Here is a 14,674-nt window from a genome sequence, read left to right on the forward strand (position 1 = left end):
ACGAGAAAATGAACAATATCTCAATGAACATATAGTAAGTTTGTGTGAACTCAAATCAATGGAAAAAAACTCACACAAATGGAAACATAGAACAAAATGGGCTTTATTGAAAAAACTCAACAAATCAAAAGTGAATGGCTGGAACATGGTTTGGTGTTAATGGATAAAAGTTACAATAGTGTAAGAAGAACCTGTGCTACTCTCTGACTGTGCTGAACTCTGTTCCTCAGATGCAGCAAGGGCCTCGAGTGCCTGTAAGGTGGACACCACTGCATTGTCCAGAGGCTGCCCGTGGCCCTCTGCTCTGTGGGTGGGCACTGAATCTATAAGAGACACTGGGATATCACTGCGGGCTCCTTGGGCCAAAGTTCCAGCCCCCTGCTGCTCCTCCTCATCAGAGCTGTCCCTGAAGCCAGGAGGAGGAGCAGCAATGGCCAAGTTAAGGGAGTGCAGCAGTACATCATTGTCCTCCTCATCATTACCCTCTGGTGGAGGAGGGAGGGAGGTCAAGTCGATTATGTCATCACTGGACCCAGAGAGCGAAAGCAACATGGGCTTGTCAATGTCACTCATCACCATATCCTCCTCACAGCTTATGTCATCCTCATCCTCTGCGTCGTCTGTTGTCTCTGCATAACAGATATCGTGCAGCAGCGGCTCCTCGATGCACTCAGAAGGACCAAATATTTTAGTGGAGTAATGATACCCATCCCCATCTTCTATGGCATCCATCATCTTATAGTCCTCCTCGAGACGCCTGTACATGCGGCTGTGATTGTCTATAATCTCTGGGCTTCCATCCATCAGTCTCTGGTAGCCCAGATTTTGGGGATTTACACTATCTAAGGGAGGATCTCCAAATATGAAGGAGACCTTTGCACTCCTAGAGGAGTCTTGGGGTTTGGGCCTTTGAACGTTGAGGTATGTTTGGGAGCAAGGGAGTCTGCAGCACTCTGCTCTCTCTGCCACATGGATTGAATGCTGGGGCTGGTGGATCTCAGTAATATAGACCGGTTGGCCTTCACATCTCCTGTGGTCAAGAAATTCACACTCCTGCTCAGAATAATCTTGGTTGCAACTCTGGTTGTTTCTGTCTTCGCATCCTTTATGAGGTGTGCTGTAGGTACACTCAATGGCCTGGTAGTTCTGCTTCATTCTCGCTGCATGGCCTGCAAAGGGAATAAAGAAAACAAAACATTATTATTTAAACACAAAGTACCTAATAAGTTACAACATTAACTTGTAGTTAACATTTTTGAAGTACATGTGTTCATACTGTCCGTGTTTTTGGCCACATTAAAGATGGAACGGCGAGAGTCCACCAGCAATCTGTAGTAGCCAGCAGTCAAACAGGCCAGATTCATTGCATCAACAGACTCCATTAAGAGAGTGATGGGCTGTGAAAGAAGCAGATAAGCAGATGAAAGTGAGCCCAAAATAAATGGGAGAGTGGGTCTGTAGAATGAGGTTATAACAACTGCTTAACAGGCTTGTGTTATTTGGCTAAAATCATAGAAAACATTCACAACCTTTTAGCACATGCTTTATTTTAAAAGGGCAGAGGCTTGGTTAACCTTCACATCCAGGACATGTAGTTCCACTCTAACTCTGTTCTCATCTTCCGTATACATCTCGATGCGGTTGACATGACTGAAATCAGCCAGAAGTGCCACCAGGTTTGTTTTGGTGTTAATCACATGACTAATGCCATATTTGGGCCCCACCAGCAAAGTCACCTCTGTGTGCTTCTCGCCTTGCTGCAAATGAGAGGAGAGAGTCATATCACTTCCTGCATGAAATTCTACAGTATATGATAGTCTTCTGCCTAAATGCATGAAGCGGGAGCAACACCTATCACTTCAGTGAGGTGGGCACCCCTGTAATGAGGATTTACTGTAAATGAAACACTTACACTGTTTTTAAAAATATATTTTAAAAAATGAAGCATAGGCCTATTATGTCATCATTAGTTTTAAGATGACTCCAAAATGGGCTGATTCAATACACTTTACATTGTGCATAGATCTTTGTATTTTTTTAACAGATGACAGGTTATGTATCTGAAGCATAATCACTCATGAATTGGGAGTGAATAAAGCAGCAATGTTTGTGTTGGCACTAATGCACATAACAATAAACAATTCAAAATGGTTTTATGAATATCCTAATCATACGGGGAGCCACTTTCAAAGAGGTACAGAGGCACTAAACTGGTGCAACTTTGTCCTGACCTCCACATTTAAGCTTTATTTGCATCCTCTTTGATAAAGCTTATACTTAGTTATAGTTATGCTGCTATAGGCTTAGACTGCTGGGGGACCACCCCCCAATGCACTGAGCTCCTTTCCTCCGCTTGTCCCGCTCTCCTCTCCTCTAACCCCACAATTGTCACCACTGTATGACATTAACTATGTGTGTTTTCTCCAGTGGTTGTCTTTCTCCTTCTCTGTCTCCCTCTTGCTGTTCCTCTTTGCAGGTGTCCCCAGCTTTGGGGCTGTGTGTTTTCCAGTGTGCAGCTACTGGTCCAACAAACCTGCTCGATGTTTTGTTGTTGCTTTAGTTACTGTTTTCCGTTACTCTCTCCACTTTCCACTCACCCCAACCGGTCAAGGCAGATTGCTGACCACCCTGAGCCTGGTTCTGCTGGAGGTTTCTTCCGTTAAAGGGAGTTTTTCCTCTATACTGTTGCCTAGGGCTACTCAAGGGGGAATTGTTGGGTTCTCTCTATACATCTTTATAGTCTTGACTTTACAGTATTCTGTAAAGTGCCTTGAGATGACTTTGTTGTGAATTGGCACTATATAAATAAAGTTGAATTGAATTAAATTTTCTGATTACTTTGGAAGACCGGCTCATTAAACTAATGACAAATGATCATGACCAAGTAGGAGCTGAGGTTAGTAAAGTAAAAATCCTTGGAGAAACAATATTTATGTCACATACTTTGTAGCATACATTGTAAGACAGCGAGATAGGTTCACTCACAATTAAAGTAGATTTAAAGACCCGTCCGCCATACAGTCTTAAGTCGCTGAGATACTTCAGATAATGCACTTTTGCCTGCAATGCAGTCAGCTGCAATGGGGGAACAAAACAGCGTAGACATAGAGTAAGCTGCAGGCTGAAATAATTTAATCATGTATTGTGCAGAATTATATTGTCAAGCCACCACCCAGTTAAAACTCCACTAGGTGGTAGTCAAGAGTCTTTTCAAATGTGACGCAAGACATATAGAAAGATAGAGTGAGACAAAGATACAGAGTGATAAAAATATAAACAATATACCTTTTTACCTGGTGGAACCAGGTTCTGGTTGGTTTTAAGGATGTGAGTAAGAGCTTTTTTGATGTTCTTCTCTTTCATGCTAGAAAGCACTGCAGGAGGCAGGAACAATGCCAAACCCCACTCCTTTCTGGCGGTGCACAATTGATAAACATTGAAAAAGGTCACTTAATCATTGTGTAAAACACTAGTCATATTGACTGGTGATTTACTTCACCCAACACTGATGCATTGACCAAATGACAAGCTGTGATCAGAAATATTGCTAATCAGCAAGGATGCATCTCCTGGCATTGCAGCAGTATTATGTTGTTACAACATACAACACCATTCTGGTACCCTACAGCTGGAATTAGTTATTAGAAACAAAATGGCTCTGAAGATAGGACACATCCACTTGGTTCCTGGAAGCAAAGCACGGTTTGTGTTACTTACTCTATATACTTCAGCGAAACTTTCTGGGACTGCTTGGTATTGATGGTTAGAATATACATTTGTAGGGCAGCCAGGCGGAGGGCTGTGTCATACTTAAGCTCGGACCCAAATCTCTCTAGTACCACATCATTACAGCTCTGGAGGAGCAAAAAGAGAGGAGACAGGAAAAGGTTACACTTCAGTCACTCTTTTTATTATGAAATGTGGGATAATATTTTTTATCTGCATCTGCTGATATTCACCTGAACATAAAGGTACTCAAAGGCTACTGCATCTCTCCTAAGCAGGTCCACAGGATCCTTTGGGACAAATGTAATGCGAAAAAAGCACTTCATTTTGTGTGACCCTGGCCTCTGTGTCACCTAGAGTAGTTTGAAACAAGAAGGATCCCATTAGCAATGAAGTGTTTGCATCTGCAATACGTGTAATCAAAGTGCTTACGGTGGTGTCCATTGGCAATTCACATGAACCATTTTACATTTTTTAAAAATTAGAATATTACTTTTTCACAACAGTTAGATAAGAAGATCAATACCACTGTTGTGTAAAAGCATTAAACTGGGAATTTTGAATGCACTATTTCTTGGCTGCGAGCAGTTACTTCATGTGTTTGCCATGAGATTGCCAGGCAACGAGTAGAGACTACAAAAAGTCACTTTGTCTGCCAAGATATAGTCCTGCTCGTATCTAGCTTTAACACTTTAGATTTTCAGTTTTTGCATCAATTGCCCAAGCACAATATAATGTGTTAATTGGTGAGCATTAGAGGTGTTGAGTGATATTGTTACCTTCGGGCTAGCAGTCTTTATACCAAGCTAAATGAACTGATTTCAGTACAGTATCTTCCAATCCTAATCATTTAAAATGTTTTATGCACAATCAAAATGATAAAGGCCTCGAATTTCATTCTTGTTTTACCAAAGCATAGATACAAACTGTATTGCGAAGAAGGCTGGAGTGCTCAACTCGACTGCCGTTTTTATAATTAGATGCACAGCTCCAGTGCGCTGGTAACAAAGCTCAGAACAAAGTCCCAGGCTGATTTTCTCTCGATCTGGCCCTCACATTCACATCCTGTCCCCGACCTTTATTTTGTTCCCCTTTTCTCCACTTCCTGTTCCAAGTTCAGTTCTCCACATTTACCACTCATCAATGTTCACAATTGTTTTCACTTGTTCCCTTGCCTTTTGAAACCCAGCTCTCCCCTTGGTTTTCTGTCAGATCATTGTCTTTGTTTTGTTTTTAATTACTCGTGCAAAACCCTGGCTCCTGTTTTACCTGTCTCATGGTTTTTGGACTCTTGACTTGTTTCATGTGAATTCCTGTTACCTGAATCTTGGTGTGAGGTTTGGTGTGTTTTTCTTTCGGGTTCTCTAGTTGTTTTTGTGTGTTCACTTAGGTATTTGGTATTCTTGTATTCAGTAAGTGTTCAGTCCAATTGCCCTTTGTATCCCCAGTCCTTCTCCCTATTGTTCACTTTTGATCTGTGTCTATTTAATTTCCCTAGTCATTTTTTCCTAGTGTTCATTTTGGTTTTATAGTTTTTCACATTCTTGTTCCGAGTAACTGTAACCTGCTATGGGTTTTTTTTTTTTTTTTTCTTGAACCCTTTTGAGTTTTACTTAAATAAAACCTGTTTAACAGTTGTCTCCCTCTTGCCATCTCTTTACTAGGGTCCGGCTTAATACAAATCATGACAGATTTCTGCTGAAATTGCTTGGAGTTTATATGTGAAACAGGCTTTATTTACTCGCTGTGTCCTGTGTAGTAGAAACTTTTCTCACATCAACAATGATTTTTAAATGGACTCTTGAGATTAGCCTTGAGATCCAAATAAACCAACAAACAAACCTGAGTCAGCATCTCCTGCTCGTGCAGGAGCATGAGTTTACTGGCAGATCCCTCAGACCTTTGCTCTAGCATCAAGGAGAAGTGCTCAATGCTCTTAATGGACAGCTTTTCTTGAAGGGTCAAGATGACATCCTTTCACATGGACAAAGTCATTATTAATGCAACATTTAAACAGTGCATATGTAGAAGCGTGCTTGTGTGAACCTCAATATCAACAACAAATAACCAAATAAAGCTAAACACACATAACGCATACATATTCCTCAAGAGATAATCAGAAATGTAACTGTTCTAAAGTAATTAAGGTCAAACTGCTTTTTAAATGATAATTAAAAATAAGGCGCTGAAGAAAGGGGAGAAAGTGAAAAAGGAGTTTGCACTATATGAAACCTGCAATAGTGAATAACATTCAACGTTTAAACTGAGCATCACTTTAGTTATGCAACAGCATTTCATAGTGAAGCAATGTTCTTTCCAGCACCCTACCTTAATGGATGTGTTGCTGTCAAATTTAAATGATTTAGTCTGCCCATTCTCCAGGTAGACCTTCAGAACATTTGGCATAAAAAGAAGGGAGTTGTCCTTCACAGTTTCCTGAGGATTGAATAATCATCGTTTGATTATCAAATCTCACTTACTTTCTAATTAAACATTGTTTCTACTGTAAAAAAGTGCATCCGTGTGAGTTGGCGTAGAAGATGCTATAATCAAAAGGCCTCTTGGAGAACATGACTGCATATTTAATGGCTCTAAATATTCAAGGAAAATTATAGGACAAGTTCACAATTTCAGGAAATACACTTTCTTGCCAGGAAGAAAAGATCCATTCTTGCACCTCCACAGCATGAAGCTACATTGTGTTAAGCTAGCTTATTTTAACATAGACACTTGTAGCAGGCTGAAATAATGAGCCTGTCTCTGTCCAGAAGCTCACTAATTAACATGTTATGCCTCATTGTCGCAATGGCAGGAATCCATGAAACCACCGCTCCTAGTAGTATGAAACATTACACTTGACTAAAACCAGGATGAGGATTTTGAATTGTCTGTTTCATTCATGTTTCACAAATTTCTTATATAAATAAATATGCAAAGTATATGCTATATAAAAAGCCGTGCCCTGTGCAACAAAACAGCATTGCAGACTCAACATTACAGATCTGTCTCTGATTAAATTGCAATATTAAGACATTGTGACATTGCTGTTTACGCTCAAAACCGGTATTGGAAGGGTAAGGCAAGGAGAGATTGTCCTCTAGTTTAATGATCATGGAGGCCATTGCTTTCAGAGAGATAAAAAAAATGGATGACCAAATATACTTGAGTGACAGCTACTATACATGGTCAAGTTAACACTATGTGTGGGAAACACTGGACATTCAAGCCAAAACATGAATGATTTCATTCCCCCATATTGTGGCTATGCATTAGGTTATCTTTGTTGCACCGGTTATTGATTGCAGCCAAAACATAGAATCTTCTTCCAATGCCTTAGTAGGTTGAGCACACAATATTTTTTTCTCCTAAATGTCACCAGAGGGGCTCTATAAGACAGCAGTTTCTCCCTGTTTTAAGTCAAGCAAAGGGAACATCTTGAATAGCACTGTATAAGTGTGTCATTCATTTCCAACCTGGCTTTCAACATAAATTTGCTTATTTCCCAAAATTCTAAACTAATCCTTAAACATTCATGTGCCATATTTTGATTTTTGTTTGTTTTTTAACTTTCATGACATCTTTTAAGCCCACACAGTGGTAAAAGCAATACAAGTAATATGGGTATGGAGACCAACCCAACACATTTTAGATAATTTTGGTAGTGTAACAAGCATTAACATGTGCCTTTTTTCTGCTCCTGCATGTCTTTATTTTACTATAGCCCAGCTTTAAGAGTTCAAATCTGGTGCTCTCATCTCCTGTTCAGAACCTTGATGTGTACAGAATGAATTAGTGTCCAGTGTGACTTACAGGGACCTGGCCGTTGATGATGACCTCTTCAGCGAAGCGGACTTTAACAGGATTAGTCTTTAACTTGGCCTTTTTGGCTGCGCTGATAAATGCCGACTTGGGCGACTTGGGAGAGGAAAGAAAGAAAGGGGCAAAGCAGACATTTAAAGGACAATCCTGTATTTCAGAGAAGAGTCATGTATTTTCTAGCTCCAAACATTTCAAAGACATGTTTCCTTCTTGAAATGTGACAACCTCCCATTTCTCCACTCTGTGCTGATCAATTAAGGTGGCACTTTGTAAGGGCATGAGAGGGAGGACACCCCCACTGCTGTTGTGTCATTGAGCCTGCAAAGACATGCCTAGTAAATGGTAATAATTAAAGGCTGGATTACATGAGCTGCTTGGTCCTCAGAGTATTGTGGAGTATTACACCCATTTCTTTCTTGAAAATCAAGCCCTTATTCAAGATTAACCATTTGTTAAGTGACTCATCATGCTGGGAGTCAGAAACACTGACAGTGAATAAAATTATTGATTGAAATAAAAAAACAAACTATAATTACTCTCACAGTGTGTAGAAAATTGTCAGATATCCTCACAAGGTTCCTAACATACAGAAACATAAACTAAATGTTTTCTATGAGCACACACTGATATGTATATTTTTAGAGAAGATTCAAGCATAATTCCATTTCCACTGAGTTTTTATGTGAACTTTAAACAAAAGCTGAATATATGCACTGAATATATGGCACTGGGTGTTTACCATCTGCTGCTCTTTGACTCTAGTAAATATGGATGTGGCAGGTTCATCTGAGGGCTTTTGAGGATCTGACGTTACACTGTGACAAGGCTTGGAAAGACTGTAGCAATTGGTCTCGTTTTGAGGTAGCAGTGCTCTAACACTCAGCTAAGACATTATTGATATGGTGCCAGCACAAACATATGGCATGATTAATGACTTGGTTTCACAGTGTCAACAAAATAATCAACTCCAAACACACAAACAGACTACAGGAATGTACTTGATTTCAGACTTACTGGGTACGGCTGGATAACAGTCAACAATATGGACTCCTTGCAGCTCCTGGAGGATACAAAAACATTAGAGTGTAAAAACAACAATGAATGAATAAATAAACTATTTCAATTTATTTAACAAAATAAAGAATCACTGCAAAATATGGAAATATAAAATTTTTCCAGGAACCAGTTCTTGTTAGGCAGAACATGAACAGCAGCCCCGTCTTACCATGGTAGCGCAGAGTTTTAGCACAGAGGCAGAGCTTATTCTAGGCAAGAGGAGCTGTGAAGAAGTGGTTTGTTGTTTACACACTGCTACAAAGGTCATAAGAGGACCAAATGCTCACAGCCAGCCACTCAGCTGATGATATTAATCAAATCAGACACATGGAAAAACATCAACACTAGCTTACAGCTGCAAGGACGTAAATCACTGCGACTGGAACAGGTGGCAAGAATATTTATTCAGTGGAAATATTTGGTTTAGTGGTACATTAAAATACAAATAAAAACAAATTAAATTGCTAGCATTTTCTTACTTGGATAGAAATTAGATATCTAAAATATGTCCATGAACTGTAAGAAAGGCATGGTTAATTAACAACAGAGATGAAGGACAAAGTACACACAAGTATATCTGTATATCCTCATTGGCAATGTTTATGTTTTTCTGTTTTACCACAGTGAAGGAAAAGGGAAGTTAATCTTCTTTAAAACAAAATGTTTTGTATCCACACCTTTACATGCTTTAAACCACATTTTTTAAAAGTTGTTTGGAGTGTTTCTTTCTCTTAATGGTGTTGGTTGTGACGCAGTATTAATTCATCAATAACTGGACTATCCATACATAAGTGCATTTAGACAGAAGTCAACTGAAACCCCTTGACCATAGACAGGTAGTGTCAATTTACATAATTTATTAATGATTCAGCTATGTTCTATCAAGTGCAACAAACGCTTATGCAAACGAGCATGTCATGATAAGCCAATTTTACGTCTAACATTAATTATTTTCCGTTCATCAGAATTAAAATCAGACTATATATTTCAGAGAAGTGTTTTTGTTATTTAGCTGACCCTTCTTGAAATAAATGGAGTTGACACAATAATAAAAATGTAAATAAGTATGATACAATACAGTTTGACAGCACCACAGACTGCAGCCAGTAAAATTGTCACCTATGTAAAACTATTTAAACAACTCGACCTCAATTGATGTAAAATTTGTTGCACAACCATTATATTAGATTGAGTTAGTTTTAGCAAGACACACCTAATGAATTGGCAACTGAGTATATTGGATTCAATGTTGCAAGCATTAAAAAAACATGAAAACTTAGATCAATATTTTTTAGGTACTGAAAAATTGTCTACAACTGATTTAACAGCCTAAAATGTCACCTTAGTGTGTTGTCATACCTGACAAGGTCAATAACCCTTTCCCGGGGTGCTGAACTGACTGGCTCATCATTAATCATGATGATTTCGTCCCCTGGGATCAGCTTGCCTTCTGATGGACCCCCTGCCATTACACACCAAACAAGGGTTAAGTGGGACAATCAGTACACAGTAATAGAATTTCTCTTGATTTTCTTAGTTTCCTATCTTTTGGCTCAAGGCTCTAATGACTGCTTACGCGTTTAGGGATGTTAAAAGCAATGAATCAGCACAAGCTACAACCTAAATGGGTTTCTGCTTCCCATTTTTGCCTTTGTTTTAGGAGCATTTAATATACTCTCGGGCATGTATTGATATTGGCCATTTTGGTATTAGAATTTTCCACACAGCTTGGCTACATACAGCTTTACCTGGTGTAACTGAGCGAACCACTACAGGTTTCTCACTGCCTGCCACAAAGCCAAAGCCAAGTACTGGGTCTCGTCTCATCTCAACCTTCCGGGGCGCAGGTGGCATCAACTTGTCTCCATCAAGACGAATCTCCTCCAGGGAGCTGCTCTGGGAGATGTGGCTGTGGGAATAATTTAAAAAATGCCATCATGGTTTGGTTGAGTTACTTTTATATTTTAAAGAAGTGTTTTCTTTTTTATGTGAAATCACTGTTTCGGGCATCACTAAATGCCCCGAAATATTTAAGATATTTAAGATATTTAGGACACTATATATGGTTTAAAAAAAAGACATAGCAAAGTGCTGCAAAACTAATGTAGATCATGTGGTAAACTTATGTGGTCTTAACTTATATAAAGCTTTTCTACTTACTGGTACCCAAAGCAATTTACTCTGCTTGTCATTCACCCATTTGTACTCACAATCCCACACCTATGAGGGAGCTGCTATGCAGCTGGCCTACACTCGCTGGAAGGGGTTCAGTGTCTTGCTCAAGTGTCTTGCTGGGGACTGAACCAACAACCCTGGGATTTGGTAGACGACTGCTCTAAAGCTCCTGTGCCACAGTCCCCCAGCCTTTATTATCAACCTCTATTGCTTGTATTCTCATACTGCAGATAGCCATTATGTGCCTCACCAAGAAGTAGTTAGGAGGTTTATGTGTTTCAGTACAGATATTTATCAGACCACACTATTAAGGATGCAACAGGAAACAAACAGTAAGGACTGTCATGCTGGGTTTGACATTTTCCATCTCTATGATTCAATCCCATTTGACCTCCAGTTACCCGGATCGTTGCATTTTTGTTTTTTTTGCAACAAAATTTAGTTGCAAAATTTTTTGTGCTCAAACAACATTCAAAAAAGGGTATATAGCTTTCACATATTCTGTGATCAGAGTTTTTACAGTGTTACTCGACTCTCCCTGGCTACAAAAGCAGCAGCAGCTCCATATGGTGCCAACAATGTTGGTTAATTAAAGCCGTGGGCAGACAGTGTGTAATTCACAGTTATACTTGACACATGTACTATTCACCACTAAATACTAACAATTAATCTTTCGTGGCACAAAGACACAGAGAGATCTGTCAATTGCAATTCCAAAACTATTACTAGGGCAACAAGATGTTCAAAGCTAAGTGACTGTCAATTGGTATTCTGTAGAAGGGTTTCAAGAGCTAGAAAGCAAGGGGAAAAACACAAACACAGCCCTAAAAGAAATGGAAAGAAGCAAAGAGAAAGCAAGATAAATATTAGACTATAACCAGTCTGTAAACACTGACCAAATCTAGTTAAACGTGGGACCTTCATTTTATTGGAATGGGGTTAGGTGGTCTAGCATATATATAGCTTAGACTTTGCTGAGCCTTGAAATACACCCTCTTACATTTTCTATTATATTGCACAGAACACTGCAAACTTGCATTGAGACTAAAGTTGTTTATCACTTATTTAAAATTGTTTATCACTTATCTACTTAAAAAACAATGTCTTATTTTAAAAGGCTCAATTAAAAATCCCCTACATTTTTTGTTTAATTTAATTATATATATATATATAGCTCCTTGTCTTCCATTGGTGAGTTTGGAAACACATTTGCATTAAAGTATGATCAAGCCTATTCTAATGCACCTGTCGTTTATGTTGTTTAAAGCTCTTTTTGCTACTTGTATTTGACTATATATTCTATAAACATACTCTCTTTTTAGAAAGCTTTTATTCAAAACCAAATGCTCACACAAATAAAATAAAGCAAAGACCGCCAGTGTGGGGCAGCACAAACAATATTCCAGAATATGAAAATTTGATTTTAATTATGTAATTTTAACACTTTGACAATGTTTTATTTGTAGAATTGTGACCCATTTTATAATCGTCTCCAGCATTTGAAGGAGAAATGTATTTGATACTGACAAAATAACAAAACATTTTCCAGCTCATAACAGCAATTACTGCATACTGAATCCTAAAACTTTAAATTTCTGAAGATACTCCTAAGACACATTTAGATTGGACTTGGGTGTCAGTTTTATGCCTCAAATGACAAACTCAACAGATTGTGCACAAATAAAAACCATATGGACCTGTGCATTCAGGAAGAGTGCTGTCGCCTCTCCTGCATGGCCACCTGCTAAACATGGCTGGAGTCCCATTGTGCAGACAGCCATGCATCTAATGGTTCTTAATCATACCCATTAGCTGCAAGCATAGTTTCACAACCTTCTATACAGCAATATAGGCCCCAATGTGAGCCATACACTTAACAAGACAAACAAAAATGAGCTATTAAAAATGCTGTGACCCGATTCTTACTGTACAAATACTTTTCATTTTTGTTTCTTTAAAACATTTTTTCACATAAAGTGGAGTTCATTGCTGAAACCAGCATCCAATTACAGTTTTTTTGACAGATTGCTTAATTGTGGCTCACAACTTATTTGTGCTACAGGGGTTAGATTTGTCCTCCCTTGGACATTTGTTGTAGTTATGCAATGACGACTAATTTTTATTATTATATTTTTCTTGTATCACTTATCTTTTTAAGAGAACATTTTAAGAATACATTTTACCCAAATGGAAATGTGGTACATGCTTAGATTAAGTTAGTTTAAATTATTATGGAACCACTATTCACTTTGCATTGACGTATATGTTTACTGCGAAATGAGATCCACTACACTGCAGTAAAGTTCCTAAACTACGTATTTTAAATCAAACGTCTCACTGTAAATATTAAATAGCTACAGATTTATTTATGTGCTCCTGTCACGCAGAAAAGACATGTGTTTCAATGAGAAATATAACAAGCACTGAGTGGCCACCGGCAGTAAAAAAAAATGCATTAGATTTACTTCTCTTTCTTAAATACAGAGAGCTAAAGATGAAGCCAAAACAGCCTCCATGATGTGCCTCATCCAAACACATTGTGCATCCAGCACTTTCACCGCTCTTTACTTCTTATATAACTCCTCTGACATCATTCTTCTCATGTGTGACAAATGTTTGCCTCCAATTCCTTAAACCATGCAAATATACAAAACTGTGATGTGAATTTAGGGTACCGAAATTACTCTGCATGAATACATTTTACATTCTATTACAATAAATATCTAATAAATAAATACAGGAAGCAGAAATGTAGCAACTCTAGATCAACTGTAGAGGGGTTCATAAATGCAGAAGTATTTTTAGAACTAGTGCACATTGCCTATCTTGAGTGTGAAGAATAGAGAAAAGCTCAGCATAAACATCAGAACATATGAGACAATCAAATACACACTCTTTATAATATAACTTGTGCAGACAAGCATATAAGGAACCAGCACAGATTTTTTTTTACCTGCCTGTGCAGATATCCAGAAGTGCCAGTTACAAAGGAGCAATTACCCTGATAACACTAACACTCAGCATCCTCTGATGAACGTGCAGACTCTCAGATCAAACACGTCCCTGCACAGGTGAATTTCTTCATCAGCAGCAGCGTGTACACAGTCATACTCTCAAAATCCCTCTTCTGCATTTAGGAGACTGCATGAGGAGTGTTGTGGGTGTGTAAGAGAGAGAGTGAGAGTAGGCAAAGCAGAGTGTGCGCAGCAGTGGAGGGAACATAGAATCAGTATTCTGAGCGCACAGTGTGGAGGCAGTGACGTGGCTGGAATAATCACAGGTTGGCAATGCGTCTGAAACATCTGGGACAGAGAAAGCTCCCCCTCAGTTTCTTTAAACATAGGGCACTTACTTGATGTAGAAGTCACGCCCCTCTCTATTGGTACCCATGTCCCATCCATTTGGGGGTCCCTGTGAACCACTCCAGGTCCCTGTAGGGGGAGGCCAGCCTGAGGTTTTGGTTCTGTGGCTGCAGAGGAAGAAAGGGGAAAAAACATCATGCATTGATCAACTTTATATCATATAATGTTCTTTTTTTAAATCCTGCTTGAATACTATTGCCTGTGGCAACAAGCACTGAGGTAAAAAAAAAAACAGCTAATCTAACTGCAAAATATTATTCTATTATTCATTAGTCATGCAGATATTTAAATTATAATAAAAATAAATTAGCTTTGAGCTGATATGAAGTGATAATAGAATGTCAGATTGTAGCATGATAAACAACGTCTCATAACATCAGTTCACTCAGTGAATACAAATCAAATTAATTACATAAGCTAGACACACAGGCAGAGTTGTCATGCCTCACTCTTACGCTTTGAGAGGCATGAAATTGGTTTTATTTCAAGATGTCAGCATATCCTATATAAAAGAAGCCCAGAGGAATTCTCTTATA

The 14,674-nt window shown here is 38.7% G+C and overlaps 1 protein-coding gene across 9 annotated transcripts in view; it reads right to left on the reverse strand.

The window, feature by feature from the left end:
• Positions 1 to 14,674, reverse strand: part of frmpd4 (FERM and PDZ domain containing 4) — a 33,059-nt gene that overhangs the window by 3,867 nt on the left and 14,518 nt on the right. For 4 of the 9 annotated variants that reach the window (XM_067516340.1, XM_067516342.1, XM_067516343.1 and 1 more), the window contains exons 2-15: positions 14,129 to 14,245; positions 10,350 to 10,510; positions 9,961 to 10,063; positions 8,560 to 8,605; positions 7,537 to 7,641; positions 6,055 to 6,162; positions 5,569 to 5,700; positions 3,960 to 4,079; positions 3,718 to 3,854; positions 3,286 to 3,412; positions 2,986 to 3,075; positions 1,575 to 1,757; positions 1,265 to 1,397; positions 192 to 1,169 (exon numbers count right to left, since the gene is read on the reverse strand). In XM_067516340.1, coding sequence (XP_067372441.1) covers positions 192 to 1,169; positions 1,265 to 1,397; positions 1,575 to 1,757; positions 2,986 to 3,075; positions 3,286 to 3,412; positions 3,718 to 3,854; positions 3,960 to 4,079; positions 5,569 to 5,700; positions 6,055 to 6,162; positions 7,537 to 7,641; positions 8,560 to 8,605; positions 9,961 to 10,063; positions 10,350 to 10,510; positions 14,129 to 14,245 — 2,540 coding nt within the window. Of the gene's footprint in view, positions 1 to 191; positions 1,170 to 1,264; positions 1,398 to 1,574; positions 1,758 to 2,985; positions 3,076 to 3,285; positions 3,413 to 3,717; positions 3,855 to 3,959; positions 4,080 to 5,568; positions 5,701 to 6,054; positions 6,163 to 7,536; positions 7,642 to 8,559; positions 8,606 to 8,770; positions 8,861 to 9,960; positions 10,064 to 10,349; positions 10,511 to 13,729; positions 14,065 to 14,128; positions 14,246 to 14,674 lie in introns of those variants that run through there. The other 5 variants (XM_067516341.1, XM_067516344.1, XM_067516348.1 and 2 more) reach the window with 4 other exon arrangements.

This window comes from Channa argus, chromosome 9, assembly GCF_033026475.1.
Source record: "Channa argus isolate prfri chromosome 9, Channa argus male v1.0, whole genome shotgun sequence".
In the NCBI taxonomy this organism is placed as follows: domain Eukaryota; kingdom Metazoa; phylum Chordata; class Actinopteri; order Anabantiformes; family Channidae; genus Channa; species Channa argus.